This window comes from Miniopterus schreibersii, assembly GCF_964146895.1.
Source record: "Miniopterus schreibersii genome assembly, chromosome: 2".
NCBI classification, from domain to species: Eukaryota; Metazoa; Chordata; class Mammalia; order Chiroptera; family Miniopteridae; genus Miniopterus; species Miniopterus schreibersii.
The window spans coordinates 139,762,215-139,779,949 of record NC_138102.1 but is presented as its reverse complement, the minus strand read 5'-3'; the positions used below and the strand labels follow the sequence as shown (position 1 = coordinate 139,779,949).

Here is a 17,735-nt window from a genome sequence, read left to right as displayed (position 1 = left end):
TCGCTAGACCGGGTCCAAAACCTCCATCTGGAGCCGGCAGGAGAAGAGAACGATGTTTAACTCGGTCAACCTGGGCAACTTCTGCTCGCCGTCGCGCAAGGAGAGGGGCGCTGATTTCGGCGAGCGAGGGAGCTGCGCCTCCAACCTCTATCTGCCCAGTTGCACTTACTACGTGCCCGAGTTCTCCACGGTCTCCTCCTTCCTGCCCCAGGCCCCGTCGCGTCAGATCTCCTACCCCTACTCCGCCCAGGTGCCCCCGGTCCGGGAGGTCTCCTACGGCCTGGAGCCGTCCGGCAAGTGGCACCACCGGAACAGCTACTCCTCCTGCTATGCGGCGGCCGACGAGCTCATGCACCGGGAGTGCCTGCCTCCTTCCACCGTCACCGAGATCCTCATGAAAAACGAAGGCTCCTACGGCGGCCACCACCACCCCAGCGCCCCGCACGCGGCCCCCGCCGGCTTCTACCCCTCAGTCAACAAGAACAGCGTCCTGCCCCAAGCCTTCGACCGCTTCTTCGACAACGCCTACTGCGGCGGCGGCGACGCGCCGGCCGAGCCCCCCTGCCCCGGCAAGGGGGAGGCCAAGGGGGAGCCCGAGGCGCCCCCGGCCTCGGGACTAGCGTCCCGGGCTGAGGCGGGGGCCGAGGCCGAGGCCGAAGAGGAAAACACGAATCCCAGCTCGTCCGGTTCAGCCCACTCGGCGGCCAAGGAGCCGGCCAAGGGAGCCGCCCCCAGTAGGTAGCCGCGGCCGGGAAACAGGCGGGCAGCGGGGGAGGGAGCGAGAGAGGGAGGGCGAGGGTCGGGGGGAGGCGAGGGAACGGGGACAGCCTCGTGTTTTGGGTCAGTCTGATTTTATGTGGAGTTTTATAAGCATTCAAAGGATTTTATTATAACCTACAAAGCCCTCTCTCCCAACGACTCGACTTTTTACGATGGAGAAGGGGTGGGGAGGGAGGGAAAAGGGCTCTTTGGAAAAGCCGGGTGAACCCCCCCCTCCCTGTTATCTCCCTCTGTCTGTGAAATTTTTAAAAGCGCCACCATCGCGGGCGATATTAACTTTGATCGTGAACTTAGAGGAGCATTTAAGGAAGGACGGGGAGCCGGGCCGCCGAGGGGTGGGAGGGAGGGGAGGGGTGGAGGGGGAGGAAGGGGAGGGCGAGGGAAAGACGGAGAAACTCAGAGAGGGGGAGTGGTGGGAGAGAGAGGCAATGGAGCAGAACCTGGGACCCGAGAGGTCAGCCAGAGCTGCTCTGCTTCTTTTAAAAACTATTTTTGAAAGGTTCTAACTGTTTTCGCGGGTCCTTGAGCAGAACCCGGAGCCACCCGGGGTCAGCGGCGACAGAGGGTTGGGGAGAGGCGGGTCCCGGCGCCACGCTGCTCCAGGCCTGGGTCTCAGCGCTCGTCTGCGCCCCGCGGCCTCAGGCCCGCCCGGCCCGGCGATGGGAAGGCGCGGCCGGCCGGGGCCCCCGGGCGCGGCTCTCGGGCGTCTTTGGCGACCGCTCGCTCGCCTCCTCCCCGCCTCCCCGCTGCTCTCTCCCACTCGCACTTCTGCGCGCCTGTTCGCCGCTGCTCTCCACCCCTCTATTTCTGGGGAAGGGGTCCGTGGGCTTCCAGAGTCCCTGGGAGGACCGCGGGGAAGGGCGGAGGCGGGCGGCTGAGCAGGCGGGGGCCCGGGGACGCGCTGGGCCCCGGCTGGCTTCCTTCTCCCCCTAGACTCCGCCAGCCAAGGCGCTCGCCCGAGGGGAGGGGGTCCCGCGGCGGCCCGGGATTGGGACCAGCTAGACCTGGCGGGGGGTTCGTGGCCGCTCCGCGCCGCGGCCCGCGTGGAGAGAGCAGGCCGGCCGGCGGGAGGGCTGCCTGGCGGCGGGGCCGGGAGAAGGGCCGCGGAGCGCTCAGCGGTCTGGGGTCCTCCGGGTCTCACGTGTCTCTCTCCCCCTCCTCTCCTCGCACTTGCCCCCCTCCCCTCCAGACGCCCCCCGCACCCGCAAGAAGCGCTGCCCTTATTCGAAATTCCAGATCCGGGAACTGGAGCGAGAGTTTTTCTTCAACGTGTATATCAACAAAGAGAAGCGGCTGCAGCTGTCCCGGATGCTGAACCTGACAGACCGACAAGTGAAAATTTGGTTTCAGAACAGAAGGATGAAAGAAAAAAAACTAAGCAGAGACCGGCTGCAATATTTCTCGGGAAATCCTCTGCTGTAACCGCAGACCAGGCCCTTTGCGGGGTGGGGGGAGGGGGGTATTTTATTTTATTTTTATTTTTTATTTTCTAACTCGCCTTCTTTCCGCGGGTGGAAAACTGGACTGTGGCCAGGGCTGGTCCCCACTGCCGTTGCCCGCACTTCCTTCCGGAACCTCCTTCACCTTCAGTCTGACTCTCGCTGCGGGACGGGCACCGGGCCTGGAAGGGGGTGAAGGAAAGTGTCTGACCCACGGCGAGTGGACTACGTTGGCGCCGAGGCCAAGACTTTATTTAAAAGAAAACACACCTTGCTACAATGTCTTGCTGCTCGGATTGGGTGGGGGAAGGGCAAGAGTCCTGGGCGCCTGAGCCGAACAATCCTTGGACTAAAAGCTTTCCCTTGCACAAGTGAAAAAATCTGCTAAAACACCGTGTCTGCGAGGGAAGACTTCTCGGGCTACCCGCCCCTACCCCGCCTGCCCCACTGCTAGGGGGCAGCTAAATGTGATCCTGCCTTGCTGTGAAATTTCTATACCTTCGACCTGGTGTTAGGTGTGCAAAGTCCGTGTCCTACCTCCGTCTGCGCCCAGGCCCCGCCCGAGCCTAGCTGTTCGCCCTGTGAATGTGTAGAGCCCTCCTTTGAAATTTCTTAACTGGTGCATTGAGGATTCCCAACCTTTTTCCAAGTCGTGCCCCACTCCATGGATTTATAGCTATAGTTTATGCAGTTGTTACCTCCTTTTTTTTTTTTTTTTTTAAGGAAAAAAAAAAAGATTGGCGTGGGCTTAGCATTAGGGAGATAGCATTGGGCACCTCCCCCATGCTGGGGCCTGAATTTTTGTAAATAAGTTTCACAAGCGTTTCTTTCTACCCTGAGGGGGTGGGGGGAACACTCGCCTGGAATGAGATTCACATCACCCACCTCTCTCCTTGTGTGTGAGTGCGTGTACATGTGCAATCCCCCACCCTGCTCCTGTCCCGGAGGGATTGCTGTGAAATTCTTTTGGTGGCAAATAAAGATATTTCATTCTGTTCAATATTATGATTTTATTTGACCCTTTTATTAGCCTCTCTCCTCTTAAAACCCTCAATGCTCTCAAGGTGGAGGAGGAGGCAGACGGGGAGAGCGCTGGTGGTGAGGACAGGCATGGGAAGGTGAGGTAGGCCAAGGCTGGTGGGCCTGCACCCCACCCCTCTCCAGTGGCAGGGGCCAGAGTGTGGCTGTAGCTTCTTCCCGCTCTCAAGCGGAGAATATTCCATGGCTCCTCTTAAAGCTCTCCTTTCTCATGTGCAGCCCAAGCTGTGTCCAAATGCCCAGCAATGTTTTCCGTTTTAAGTACACGTTTGTTGTGGAGTTAATTGTAACCATCATCGAATTTAAATTTATAGGAATTTTCTTGGCTCCACCGTCCTCCTGCCAGATGTCTCCGTCTGTTGAAGTTAAATGTGTAGGGTTGAGGATAAGGCTTTCATTTTTTTTTCTCTATGAGAAGACTGTATTGGAATTTTTATACACAATTTTGAAGGAGGGAGGGGAGAGGAGGAGAAACCAGCCCCCTTCCTTTCCTCACATTGGCTGCCCCTGAGGGTGGGAAGGTGGGACTGGGCCCTTTCTCCTCAAGCACAAATGGCCAGACTCCTTCAGACACAACAATACCTTAGTCTGGGGTCACCCTAATGTTTATACACTGGGTGCCCCAGAGGAGAAAGCCCCAGAGATTTGTTTTCTAAGAGGTTGGCATGGGGTGGGACACTGGGGAAGATGACCTGTGGGAACAGTCGACCACACCCATCTATATTTGCTGCATGTTTCTTCTATGTAAAGATAACCATAGACCTTTCAGAACTTTCAGTGAGGGCATTCTGGAAGTCTCTGATCCGAATTCGTTATTTGGGGTCAGAGATTTGAGACCAATTCTCTTATCTTCCCCCCTCTTCGGAACTGTTCTTATGTAATTCAAAGAAAATGTTTTTGTCAATACAGTTCTGCTGAACTAAAGATAAAAGTGCCAGAACTATGGATTATTGCTTCTAGGCTCCGCTGTCCTTTTTTGATGACGGAGATCCCTGCAGCTTAGGTTTCTGAATCTCTAACTTGTAAATGTGGTTTTGAGACAAAATTTGCAAACTAAGCTGTATATGCAATGCAGCCCCACAGGTCCCCAATGTGACCACACACAAATATTTTTATTTAAATCAGCGTGCCTATGTGTACACATGAGAAGGAATATTATTTGCACGCGTTTCCTATAGTATGAAGTAAACCTGACCACGTGCACATCTAGGGCCTGTGTCCTCTGTGGTGTGTAACTACTGGCAGTGTGTTTAGTGAGTGTCAGCAGGAATGCAACTGAGGGTCCTCTATGTATATGTGTGCATGTGTGTGTGCATGAGACTTCTCTAGGTATGTGGTGTTTATCTACTGGTCAAATCAAGGAATATTGGCCTGCTGGCCATGTTTCCAATAAAATAACATGAAGATAACTCTGTAGAATAAATCTGTTATAAAGCAAAATATTAATCTCCAATGACTCCTGATTTTGGAGAAAAATATTTTAAATCTGCAACTACCACTTTCCCTGCAATGTGCAGCCCAGAAAAGATCTCCAGCTTTAGAAGGGATTTCTGAAGGTTGATGGGGGGAGTCATAGTGAAAGAAAAACAAAGCTTTTGTGACCCAGGCCCAGGAACCTGCCAGTCCTTGGGGACCCTCTAAAAATAAGAAAAAAGGGTTCTCTGTCTCCCAAACAAACCCACCTTCATACTCTGGGGATGTCCAACCCTCCTGGTCAGGGGCACTCTGGGCTAAACTCAGGGTAATCCCCTCCAGCCATGGTGCTGCCCTGGAACAAAAGATCCTCGTCTAGACGCAGCCATAAAGCGCCCCCCCTCCCCGCGCCTCTAAACCCAGTTTCATTTCGCCCTTAACGACCCAGTCTGGCCTGTGTTAGAAAACGCTTCCGCCCTAAATAGTAAACAAACCGGCAGCGGACGGTCTTGGCACCCCCAACACTCCCCAGACCCCCACTCCATTACCCCCTTGCCTGGCATTTTCCCCTTCTCTAGTTTTCCTCAGCTCCAAGCTCCCCAACCCCCTTTCCCTGCCACCCCCCCCCCCCCAGTAAATAAACCCGAGGCCGAGTTCAAAGTTTCCTGGAGCTAAGGAGGAATGTTGGTTGTAAAAATCCAAGTTTATAGCGCACGTGGGAGTTTACAAGGGTATTAAGTGGTGTGGGCTGAGAGAGAGCACTCTGAGTCCCTCCCCCTCCCACTATGGGCTTTGGGGGTGCGGGAGGAACCTGGGGGGACTTGAAAAGAGAAATGGGTTGAGGCCAGCCTTGGGTTTGGGGTTTCTTTGTCACTCAGACCCCTAAGTTGTTGGGAAACGATGATGCCAGGGCCCCTTGGAAGATGGTTCACACAAGCCCCACCAAGAGCCTCTGAGAGAAAGCCCATGGATGCTAAATGTCCCAGATAGAGAGGATGGGGAGATCTGCTTTGAGATAACAGGAAAGTTGCAGACTAGATATCTGAAAGGTGAACAGGCTTGGGGATAGCCAGTTCTCAACCAGAGGGGGAGAGACTACCTGGGGCTAATTTCTTGAGTGGGCTGAAGGCAGAGAGGGCTTTTCTCACCAGAGCAAAGAAGAACTTTGAACTTCAAGGGAGTCAAGGGCACCACCCCTTCCTTCTCCCCGCCTCTCTCAGGAATCTGTAGGGCAATTCGTTTCTGAGCCAAAATTCCCTCAAGGGGGCAGTCCCAGGGGTTTTCTGGTGCCCCAGGGCTGGATAATGCTGTTAGCTGAACCCTCCCTTCTCACAGCCCGCCAGAACCCCGTGCACGCGACTGCACTCTTTATTATTCATATAAACCTTTGGAAAAGGCATCGCCCGGGAAGTTTTTATAACTTTGTTTGGCATAAAAGTTTTACAAGATTCCTCCTCCCATTTTTTTAAAACTTAAAGTTTTAGTCTTGCTATGGAATGAAATTTCAAGATTTGGGGGAGGTTGGGGAGACAGAGGCTCTGGGATCCCAGTAGGGGGTGGTGTCTGGAGCTGCCTCCCTCCGCCTAAGGCAAAACAAGCCTTAAAGACTGAGGTCAATCTTTTTTGAGGCCCACATTGGACCCAGCTTTGGGGGCTGCCAATGTAAGCAGGACCAGACCTCCCCCACCACGCCCTCTTGACTGCAGGCATCATTCTCTCCCCCCTCTCTTTCTCAATCTCTCTCTCTCCCCCTCTCTCTCTGTCTCTGTCTCTCTGTCTCTGTCTCTCTCTCTCTCTCTCTCTCTCTCTCTCTCTCTCTCTCACACACACACACACACACACACACACACACACCCCTGCACAGACCCTCAACCCACTGCATAAAGTAGAAACCCGTAACTTTGATTCAGACCGCATATTTGGGATTTGGGAGGGTCTCTGTACACAGAGCCCTGCCTCCTGCTAACTCCACAATGAGTTTGAAGAAAGGCGGAAATCAAAGCGCCAAGAAATTCCTGCCCAGAGGTTGCAGTGGCTGCCGGACAGGAGGAGAAGGTCGGCCAGCAGGGCTGCAGTCTGGGAGCTCAGAGGACAAAAGTGCCCAAGTGGACATGGCCTTGGGCTACTAAGCCCACCGGTGACCCTTGGATCTGCTCCCTACCTGGGACTGACAGAACCCCACTCCAGCATTTCCCCTGACTCCAGCCTTAGGGATATCAATTGGGCTCAAATTGAGGTTATTTTAATGTTCAGCTCTGGAAGTCAACACAAAGATGGAGCTAAATTTTCCAAAGATAGGCCTGGTGGACAAGGCTCCTTTGGGGAGATGGAAATGAAGATACCTGAGAGCCCTGGAACCAGCGCCGCAGGGAGCCGTCGGAGTCAGCTTCTCATTCTCTAATGGCGACTGTTGAGGCCTGGCCTCTGGCTGCTGGCAGCCCTGCACTTCCCCTTGTGAGAAGCCGAGTTAAGACTGGAGGCAGGAGAAGGTCAATTCCAAGCCTGAGCAGCCGGCCGGGAGGGATGCGACCGAGCCTGATGCTCTCCCCTCGCGGAACCCATCGCAACAGAGACAAACAAGAAAGGCTAGGAAAGAAAGTCAAGGGGAAGGAAAGCACTGAGAAGGAAAGAAACGAGCAAAGAATAAATTGTACAAAAGGAAAAAAAGAAGGAAAAAGGGAAAATAAGAAAGACAATGAATTAAGGAAGAAAGAGAAGGGATCAGAAACAGAGAAGGGAAAAAAATGAACTGCAGTAAAAAGAGAAGGAAAGAAAAAATTGCAGAGAAAGGAGGAAGAGAAAAAAAGAATAATTAAATAAAAAGAAAGAAAAAGGTAAATGATGGAAAACAGATCTTGGAAAAGGAACCTAGCCGGTAAGGAAGGAGCGGGGGTTTCGCCGGAGTAAACCGGCTCAGCCACAGCCCTGGCTCTGGCTGGAAACCCGACCTACTGGGGCAACTTGGAAGCAAACCATTTAAGTGGGGAGCAAGGCCTTCCCCCCTCAAGACATCCTCCCATCGGTCCCCACCTCCCTAAGCTTCTCTTGGACGTGTTTGCTATCTGGTTTCGATTCAGGAGGCAAAGTTAAAACACTGGTCGGCTTCGGAAAGGCAAGAAAGCAGTGGTGCTGGCTCAGGTTATCAGACTTCAGGACTCGGGATTTCAGGAAGCACATTTTTGGGTAAAAGTGAATATTTGTGGCTCTGTACACAAAACTAAGCACAATTTAGACACTTGTGTGAACGGTAAACTCCATAGCATCTGGGTGCAAGTGTGTGTACAAGGTCCAGATGTGAGAGCGACTCTGGTGGCTGGGCTGCCGGGATGAAGTGGCTGCGAGAGGAGATTGAGACCAGAACCAGAGGCCCCTCCAAGCTTCCCTCGGCCTCCCATCTCCCTCTCTGTACCTGTTTGAAAAGCTCTTTTCTGGGCTTCTGAGCATTCTGCATTTTGTCTGGGATTTCCCTTCTCCCAGTTAAGCTGAGGCAGAGCCTGGTGTTAGGGAAAAAGAAAAGCAAATCTTTCCTTCAAGTTTTGGAAGGAGGCTTATTTATCTGGGACTCCAAAACAAGAGGGAAAACCCCCTGCAATTTTCACCACTGGTGCAATTTTTGTTTTCTATTTCGCTTGATGAGATTTCAATACACACAATTTTTTTATTTTATTTTACCCCAAAGGAAGAGACACTTTTTCTTTTTCTCTTCATCTTTGGAATTCCCCAGATAACTTCCCTAATTTTCCCTGGTGAAATCAGGGTGTTTCGGGGGACGCTCTGAGGGCTAGAGCCAAGAAAACAGCCGAGGCTCCTTTCTGTTTGTTGAGCACTCCATTTTCCTTCTTCTGTTTTCACATGGGGACCCCTAGTGCCCCAGCCCTCAGCCTGCCCTCTGGAGCCCACCGACCATCCTGGAGTGTGCAGGGAGCCCCTTCCTCCTCTCCCTGGCCCACAGTCCCACAGGCTGCGGGAGGCCCAGCCCTCCCCAGCCTGCTTCCCTTCCAGGGTCTGGGCACTGGGAAGAAGGGCACAAGGGGCCAGGACTCTTGGTAGGTGGGATTTGTCCAGCTGTGGGTGCAGCCTGCACCCCTCTCTGGCCAGCAGCCCCTGGATTGTCACATCCCTAAGTTGAGGCAGGAAGAGGAGCCCAAGAGTCACAGGTCTCTTGGTACTCCTGCGAAGTTGGGGAAGTGGCTCAACACGGCAGTTTCTCCTGGACCCCAACCCAGTCCCCCAGGGCGCAGGCCTGAGGGCCTTGGCCCCGCGGAGCAGGGTCGGTGGCGACTGGCGGCAGCAGCAGGCAGGACGGGCGGTGGCAGCTCGGGTGCCTTTGAACGCCAGGCCCGGACAATAGGACTGAAACGGCCCTTTGCTCGTGGCCTCGGGAAAGACCGAGCTCAAGGGGGCAGGGCTGGAACCCACGGCCGACCGTCCTCCTCCCGGACCCGCACCAGCGCTCGCCTCGCCCGGCCCTCGGCCCGGCGTCTCCCTCCCCGCCGCCCCCGCCGCGCGCAGTCCCAGAGTCCGCAAAGCCCCGCGAGTTGTTCGAGTCCGCGCCCGCGCCCGCTCCGGTTTAACAGCTCCGGGTTCGCGTTTATCCTGCGTAATTAAAGGCAAACATTTGTCCCACCGGGGGTCCCACTTAAGCTGATGAATTTGATTTCTTTTTTCATTAATGGGCCATGTTTATCATACTTCTAATTATTTCAACTTTAAACACTATTCGTTCTTGTGAGGAGGTGGGAGTCGAGGCGGGAGGTTCCTTCTCCCGCGGGGATTACTCGCATTATTAATGGCAAGGATTCTGAAGCAACTCCAGCCCCTCTCTCGGGTGAGGTAAGGAGAGAGTTTGGATTGGGGGTCGGGCTGGTAGGGGGAGACAGGTCCTAAGGCCGAGAGACTCCACTGCTCTCCGGCCGGCTCCCCAGGTTAAGCGGAGGGGCTCCTGGGTTTGAGAGGTAATCTGGAGTTTGTCTCCTTCACCCTCCTCCCCTGCCTCCCTCACCCCCTCCCAGGCCGGGCTCAGACTCTTTCTCTCTGAGGCTCTTCGAAAACTTCCACTTCCCGCTGCCCCAGCCGGACCCCAGCCAGGCCAGGCAGAGGCTTCTGTAGCTCCGTCCCAGCCCCCAGCTACCAACACTGAGGGAAAAACCAGGAAAGGCTGAGGTGGCCAAGTGGCACCTGAGCGTGAGCTAGAGGGCCCAGCAGAACCCCAAACAGGAGGCAAGGGCAGGGGACTGGAAGCCAAACTCCAGGGACAGGCACACCAGGCAGGAAAATAAAGGCAATGTGAAAGAGGGGGGGAGGGAACCCCCCAAAGCCATATAATTTTCAATTGCTTTGGTCTTTAATTTCATCGCCCCATAAATGAGGAAATATCAGTTCCCATACTAAATTTTTATCCCCAGCTGATAAATATGACGGGGAATTTTCGTTGGGTCCTCGTAAAAGCGAACAGTTTCGATCAAACTGGTGGGGAAAGACTTATGCAGATAATACAAACAGAGTGGCCATAAAGTCTCTGCCGTTTCCCTTGGGGTGGGACAAAAGGCTCCCTGGATTGAGTGCTACCGGGCTGTCCCAAGTCTCCTTTGGGGCCTAAACAGGCTAACCTTGCCCGGGCCAACCCCTCTGCCGAGCCCACTGCGACCCCTGCAAATGAAAACAAAACCGTTTCAAATCTCCACTAGCTAGCCCCGCAAGCAAGTCACACATTATAGATGTTCTTCCAGCTTTTCCTGGGTTCAGGGACCCCAGCGCCTTCTGTCTGGCCCGATGGATGAGAGAATCCGGATTTATTCCTGAAGTCCCCTTCTTGTTGCCGCGGGCTTGGGCCTCCCTGAAGCGAGGCAGCCTCCTCTCCCCTCCGTGCCAGGGCGCTCAGGGCTCCAGTCCTTTCTTTCCCCGCCAGGCTCCTGCCCTTGGGGAATGGAAACCAGAGGCTTGTCCAGGGGAAAATGTGGGGCGACCGGAAAAACAAGTTATTCTCCCGATTCCGTTTCTTGAGGAAGGCGTGGAGAGTTTGGTTCGCTTGGGGAGAAAGGCGATGGAGAAACGGAAGGAACTATTTCAGACATACTTGTCCCTTATTTCTCGCTGCCCTTTACTGAAAAATAACCACAATAATGGGCTCGTACCTTAGAGCCTTTCAAAAATACCCACAACTCATTTGCTTTGTAAAGGACAATTCTCTGGGTAGGATTTTGTCGCGCCTGGTGTCCTGGTTTTCCGTGTGGTACGAGACTCCCCCAGATGGGCTGAGGCCCCGCGGGTTCCCTCTTTCTCTTAGGGAATATTCCCTGTTTAAGTGGGAGCAAGGTCACTTGGAAAGCGAGGGCCCCTGGGGCCTGGAGCAAAGTAGCGAAACCCACCCCAAGGCCAAAGCCTTCCCGCCTCTGAGATGGTAACCCAGGAGCCACCCACCCAGCCAGGCCCAGGCGGCACTCCTGGGACGCCAGCTTCCTCCTCCCCGCACCCCTGGGTCCCCTCGGAACCTCCTTTCTCCAAGCAGCCTTGAAGTGATGTGACCCCCCCTCCCTGGTCCACCCCACACACTGGAGATTCCCTGTCAACTCCCACAGGGAACTTGCAACTCAACCAACTTCTGTGACTGGTGGTCCCGAGCTCTCAGCCCCAAAGGCCAAGCCCAACCGAACTAGGACACAGGAGAGCAGAAACTTTAGTTCTGTTTGGGATTCTTTAAGTTTTTCTCCATTTCTCTGCCCACTAGAGTCCTCCCCCCCGCCAAACCTTACCCTAGTCCCACCGCGAGGAAAGAAGCGGAGGCAAGGGTCCAAGGAGAGAAAAGGGGAAGTGAGGAGAGGGGAGGAAGTACCTGAACGGTGTCTTGACCTTTTAATTTGAATTTGACTGTTTTGAGCCCCCGAGTTGCCTCGCTCTCTCCCTCTCTGGTGCATTCCCCCCTTTCCGCCCCTCTCCCCGGGAGTTACAGGCTGGTTCCAGAGTAAACAAACCCCATTCTCCATAGAAACCCCCCCACCCCAGCCAATCTCCCTCCACCTTCCTCCTGCCCCTGCAGCCCTGGGGGCGCTTCCTTTGTTCGCGGGGAAGTGCTCAAGCGCCCCTACCCCGAGGTGGCTGCTAGGTGGCGCTGTTACTCCACGCTGCGCGCTCCGCCTGCCGACAACTTGACCCCGCTGACGTCACGGCCGTCTGAATCATCAAGGCCATTTTCAAATCCCATTGGTCTAGCCGTCACATGGTGAGGACCGAATGTGCGGATAATTATGGAGCTGATATTTCCCCCCCTCCCTTCTTTTCCCTCCCGCCCCTCCAACCGCCCCCCCCTCCCGGATGGGGGAAAAAAAAAGATGTCAGCTCCTCCGCTGTAGTATTGCTCCTTAAAAACCCCTCTCTCTGAAAATGACATGCCCTCGCAATGTAACTCCGAACTCGTACGCGGAGCCCTTGGCTGCGCCGGGCGGAGGAGAGCGCTATAGCCGGAGCGCAGGCATGTATATGCAATCTGGGAGTGACTTCAACTGCGGGGTGATGAGGGGCTGCGGGCTCACGCCCTCGCTCTCCAAAAGGGACGAGGGCAGCAGCCCCAACCTCGCCCTCAACACCTACCCGTCCTACCTCTCGCAGCTGGACTCCTGGGGCGACCCCAAAGCCGCCTACCGCCTGGAACAACCTGTTGGCAGGCCGCTGTCCTCCTGCTCCTACCCACCTAGTGTCAAGGAGGAGAATGTCTGCTGCATGTATAGCGCAGAGAAGCGGGCGAAAAGTGGCCCCGAGGCAGCTCTCTACTCTCACCCCCTGCAAGAGTCCTGCCTCGGGGAGCACGAGGTGCCCGTGCCCAGCTATTACCGGGCCAGCCCGAGCTACTCCGCCCTGGACAAGCCGCCCCACTGTGCCGGGACCAACGACTTCGAAGCCCCTTTTGAGCAGCGGGCCAGTCTCAACCCGCGCGCCGAACATCTGGAGTCGCCCCAGCTCGGGGGCAAAGTGAGTTTCCCTGAAACCCCCAAGTCCGACAGCCAGACCCCCAGCCCCAATGAGATCAAGACCGAGCAGAGCCTGGTGGGCCCCAAAGGCAGCCCCTTGGAGAGCGAAAAGGAGCTGGCCAAAGCCGGCGACTCCAGCCCAGACACCTCGGAAAACGAAGCAAAAGGTAAGGCCGCCTGGGCAGGGGCCCGGGTGGGACGCTAGGTTATTTGGTCTTCCTGCCAGGGGCGGGGGAAGGGAGAGGGCTGGGCCGAGGAGGCCCTGGACGGTGCTGGGAATGCGACCCGGGCTCGCGACTCCTGTCTGCTGAGCGCCGGGCCGGTGGCGCGTCCTGGGGCTGGGAAGGTAGGCAGCGAGGTGGAGGTGCCGGCCGGCGGCGGCCGCGGGCGCCCGGCCCCGGGAGTGCGCGCCCCGCGGGCAGCCTGCGGGCGAGGTCAGCCACCCGGCGCGGCGGCTCCCAGGCCCGTCCTAGCTTTGGTTTGCTTGCTCTGCGCTATTGTCCTGGGGGGGCTGATGTTCCCCGCTCCGGTCAGAAGCTGGCAAAACGCTTAAAATGGCGATCTTGGGTCAGGGACTAGGGAAAGCTGGGGAGAAAGGAGATTTCGCTTTACTGCGTGTTTTCCCAGTTGAAAAAATTGTTTTCTGCGAAGCACGATTTGTTGTTTGTGGGTCTCATTTGTGCGTGTGGTTTGAGGTCCTGCAGTTTTTGGCCAACCCGGGGACCTTGGGCAGCGGGGCTGGGGCCGGAAGAGGTAGAGGTGAAGGGCTGCCGGGCAGGTCTTGCCTCCCCCAGACGCCTAGCTTGGGTATGGCCTTGGAAAGGGGCATTTGGACTGCTCTAAGTTTTTTGTCTCCCTGTAAAATTATTTTCTTTGCTTTTTCTCTAGTTAAATTAAATTGTTTTTCGTTGGTTTCCAATAGCAGCTTACAAATGAGTGGTTGGGAAATTTCTGTGTCAATGGCAAGGAAGTGTGGCTTTAGTTGGTTTTCATTGTAATCTTGGTTTGAGAGAGAAAGCCTCGCCAGAGTTCAAGCTCAGGGTTCAAGATTCATTTTTGCTGCAGGAACTGGAGGCCTTCAGGACCTTCTCTGACACCAGGAGAAAGAATGTGGAAGAAATGGGCGCAGTGGAGTGAGGCTGAGGAGACCTACTCTCCTTGAAAACTTGGAGCCAAAAGCATTAGCAAAGGCCCAACTGGGAGGGGAGGAATAAACCTGTTCCTCAAGGCACTGGCTACTGGAGGCTGTATATAAGAAGGACTCAGTGGGTGTAGAGGCAGATGGACTAGTGAGAGTTGGTGGCCTGGGGGCGACTTGGATCTTGTGGTGCTTTGTATATGGATGCGGCGCACACGCATGCCTGGCAGCGACCTGTGTCACACTCACACACCTCCCTCTCACATGCTTCGCACACACTCACGCATGCCCGCTCACACTCACATACTCATATGCACTCTTTTGGCGGGCAAGGGCAGAACCTCATCCTCTAGGGTCTCCTCTGCAAAGGTGGCCTTGGCAAATTACCTCATGGAGACCCTGGCCAAAAGATGAGGTGTGTTCATGAGCATGAGGGAGAGAGTGAGGCACACACTCTCACAAAGCCATCATTGTGGCCTGTGTACAACATGAAAGTTTAATTTTTATACCCTTTCCTCAGACCCTGAGCTTGATTGGGGTGTAGATTTAGGGTAGGAAAAGCTGCGTTCTAGCCCCACCAAAAGCAAAGTCAAGGTTAACAAGTCCACCTCCTAACTCAAACTGCCCCCCTTCTGGTAGGCTCCCCTTTCTCTCCTGCCCTACCCCCAACACCAACCTCAGCCCTCCCACCCCAGCTAATCCCTCTCAGGCGTCCTTTGCCTGTGCCCTTCTTGCCTCCCCTCTCCCATTCTGATGTCTCCACCTGGCCAGAGGCAAGAGGGCTTCCGGCTAGACTACACCATTTGCAATTTCTCCCCTTCCCCCAAAACCCCAAAACCCCAATAAGAAAACAAAACAGAGTTAGACTTGGCGAGCCTGTAAACAATTTGGCAGGAAGCTTCAGGTGCAGAGGTGGCAGCAGACTTAAGGACATTTGGATGTTTTAAACCACAGCTTCAAGTCTGCATTTTTCTAGTGCTTCCTGGTTCCCCTGGGCCCCCCACCCCACTCCCCATCAAGATAAGGTCCAGGAACCTGGCAGTTTCATTTGGCACATGGGAGAGATAGAATGCAGAGCCATCAGCAGAGTCTTTTGCTGGGTGCCCCTCTTGGGTCTCTGGACTCTGGGTTTTTCCCTGGAAAAGATGGCCCAGGTATTTTCTGCTGCTTGAAGAGCAAGGCCGGTCCATTTCAGCAAAAATGTGGTCTAGGGAGAGAGGCTATCAATAAGGTAATGGGAAATACACATTATATACTTCTAGTATCTCCTTATATAAATAACATGTGTGTGCAGATGTGTAGGAGTGTGTGTCTTTGCAGGAATATATGCATACATGTCTACGTAGATCAGGCAGAAGACTTCCAACAGGCTGCATTTCCTCAGGATATCTCTCTCCCTTGACCTTAGAGCCTATGGCCAGGGCTGTTGTCTGAGGACCACTAAGTATGCCCAGAGCTGTTGCCCCTGACCTCTGCTGCCTGTATAAGTCACCCTGCCTCAGCTATTCACACCTGGGGGAAATGGCCAGGAGAGGAAGAGCTGGCAATGGGAGATTGATCAAATGGGACAGTTTCTCTCCGTGACACTTTAGGTGGGAGCAAAGACTGGAGGTCTGGCATGGGACATCTGCAGTGGCCGCTGGCTGCAGAGAACGGGGCAATATCCCTCCACTGAGTTGAAAGGGGTCGAAACTCTCTGGGAATTGTTCAATGGGGTGGACTCTGCCACCCGGTCTGGGGGCCTGGAGAATGCTTCCCCTTCTGGATGGATTTTCCCAGAGCTGGAATGGAACAGAGAGGAGGGAGGGCCTGGTGAGGTTTCAAGCTCCCAGCAGGGTCAGCAAGCTGAGGGGTGAGGGTGGGAGTACTCGGAATCTGCTAGGTAAAGGTGGATTAAAGTTCATTTAAATTTAATACATGCTTTGGATGCAAGAACCTCCTGTCTCTCTCCCTTGTAAATCTAGACCCCAAAGGTATTCTAAGGGCACTGAGCCCAAGAGGACTCCACCAGCCAGGCCTGTGGGGGTGAGAGCAGCTACCCTGTGCTCCACCAGCCTCCCCACAGCAGGCTGGCAAAGGCTGCAGCATTCTGGAGGGGTTGCCTCTTCAGGGTTACTTATGTAAATAATGTTATTTTTAACAGAGGAGATAAAGGCAGAAAACACCACAGGAAATTGGCTGACAGCAAAGAGCGGAAGGAAGAAGAGGTGCCCCTATACTAAACACCAGACGCTGGAATTGGAGAAAGAATTTCTATTCAATATGTATTTGACGCGAGAGCGCCGCCTGGAGATTAGCAAGACCATTAACCTTACAGACAGACAAGTCAAAATCTGGTTTCAAAATCGCAGAATGAAACTCAAGAAAATGAACCGAGAGAATCGGATCCGGGAACTTACTTCCAATTTTAATTTCACCTGAGCCCTTGGCCTCCCCTCCTCCTCCCTCCTCACCCCCTTCCTTCCTCTCCCGCCCCTCCTCCCTTTGTGCCTGGTGGTATATTTTTTTCCCTCCCTGAGTATAAATGCAACGCGCCTGCAAAAAGGCAAAGACCTCAGACTCTCCTTCCGAGGGACCAATGGTTCGTGCTGTGAAGATGCGTCCACCTAAAGCATGAGAAATGGGGTGCCGGGGTTTGGGGTGTGGTGTGCCTGCATAGATAAGGGTGGGAGTGTGACTGGTGTGTGTGTCAACCCCTCACTCACCCACGCACTCGCACACAGCACCCTGTTCTCTATGCCAAGTTAAGGTTGAATCCACCCGATGGGGGGGGGGGAGGACAAAAATCAACCAGAGAAGGTCTGTAATCTCGCAGAGCACAGTCAGAATCGCTCCTTTCTTGCTGCATTTCCTCCTTAGAATAATAGACGTTTTTGGAAAGTTCGGTTAGTGTTTGTGTGTTTGTCGTAGCGCCCAGCACCTCCACCAAACCCTCTCGGTGTCTTTACCTCCCAGTCGCTCTAATAATCTGCTTGAAGTCTCGTATTTGTACTGCTTTCTGCATTTCTCCCATCCTCCTAGCACCCCACATCCCCCATTCACTGACATCTGAAAAATTCCATCCAGAGGAACAAAAAAATTAAAAATAGAACATAGTGAAGCAAAGACAGAATGCCCCCCCCCCCAGCAATATCACCCTGTCCCTGTCTGGCAGTTGTGTTATTTAAAGATATTCTGTATGTTGTATCTTTTGCATGTAGCTTCCTTAATGGAGAAAAAAATCCTAATAAATTTCCAAAATCATAATCCTCAAATGGGTGGTTTTTGTTTTTAGTGTTTTTTAGCGACACCCCCCTCCCTAAAGAGGCTGAGTGTGTGGATGTGTGTGTTTTGTGTTTGACTCATCTCCTAGAGCCTTTCTAGAACGTCTCTTGGCGGGTTTAATGTAAGTGAGAGACCATAACGTTGATTTAAATATTATCCAGGTGACCACAATAAGTCAAGGTCATAAAACAGTAATGTCAGGACGGTCTTGGTGCGCGCGAGAGGTGGATTTTATGATCTGCAAATATAATGTGGTGCTGCAGTAAAAGATGCATTTAAAGGTGACTGGAGGAGGGAAAGAGGCAGAGAGCAAACTGCAATCTTGAGGAGCAGACGGATCTGATTGCCTGGGGTGCTGGGCCAGGCGCACCCCACCGCCACCGGGGTAACCCCCCAAGAGCTCCCCACCTATCCAAAGAGAGGAATAAACTTAACCGCTGGAGGGGGACACAAGGAGCTCAGCTACCCCCCCTCCCCTCGACAGCAGCAGCAGAAGCCCGGCAGCAGCAGGAGGCGGCGACGACAAGGTAAGAGAAGCGGTTTCTTGTTCTTCTCTTGGCGGCAGAGTGGTGCCTAGCGGCGTCCCCAGGTGCCCGGTGCACGGCGGGCAGAACAGGGAGGAAGGTGTTTTGGGCATCCGAGCTTTCTGAGAGCCCAGGCTTGCTTGTGGACTTGTGGACGCCGGCAGCGGAGGGCAGT

General features: G+C 54.3%; 2 protein-coding genes and 1 long non-coding RNA gene across 4 annotated transcripts; 2 read left to right on the top strand and 1 right to left on the bottom strand.

Annotated features, from left to right (window-relative positions):
- Nucleotides 1–52: 52 nt before the first annotated feature.
- Nucleotides 53–2,933, top strand: HOXC11 (homeobox C11; the record flags this gene model as incomplete). Of its 2 annotated transcripts, none has more annotated exons than XM_081130965.1 (2): nucleotides 53–734; nucleotides 1,970–2,933. In XM_081130965.1, 2 exons carry the CDS (start codon nucleotides 53–55, stop codon nucleotides 2,200–2,202), a joined length of 915 nt encoding a protein of 304 aa, XP_080987091.1. In that variant the 3' UTR covers nucleotides 2,203–2,933. The 2 variants fall into 2 exon arrangements, 1 of the variants encoding a protein (XP_080987091.1); XR_013998337.1 differs by lacking the exon at nucleotides 53–734 and adding an exon at nucleotides 1,192–1,234 and having other exon boundaries at nucleotides 1,970–2,059.
- On the bottom strand, nucleotides 2,911–11,851 carry LOC308554121. The gene is made up of 2 exons (XR_013998340.1): nucleotides 11,503–11,851; nucleotides 2,911–3,613 (listed from the first exon to the last, which is right to left on the bottom strand). It is a non-coding gene; the product is annotated as an uncharacterized lncRNA (long non-coding RNA).
- Nucleotides 11,852–11,964: 113 nt separating this feature from the next.
- On the top strand, nucleotides 11,965–16,896 carry HOXC10 (homeobox C10). Its single transcript, XM_081130928.1, has 2 exons — nucleotides 11,965–12,801; nucleotides 15,916–16,896. The coding sequence occupies exons 1-2, from the start codon at nucleotides 12,051–12,053 to the stop codon at nucleotides 16,191–16,193; spliced, it is 1,029 nt and encodes a 342-aa protein (XP_080987054.1). The 5' UTR covers nucleotides 11,965–12,050; the 3' UTR covers nucleotides 16,194–16,896.
- The last annotated feature ends 839 nt before the right edge of the window (nucleotides 16,897–17,735 follow it).

What these genes read in the sequence shown, in the direction of transcription:
- HOXC10 (XM_081130928.1), top strand. Translation starts at nt 12,051, where the DNA reads ATGACATGCCCTCGCAATGTAACTCCGAACTCGTACGCGGAGCCCTTG. An exon ending in CTCGGAAAACGAAGCAAAAG is followed by an intron (nt 12,802 to 15,915) that starts GTAAGGCCGCCT and finishes TATTTTTAACAG; the next exon opens with AGGAGATAAAGGCAGAAAAC.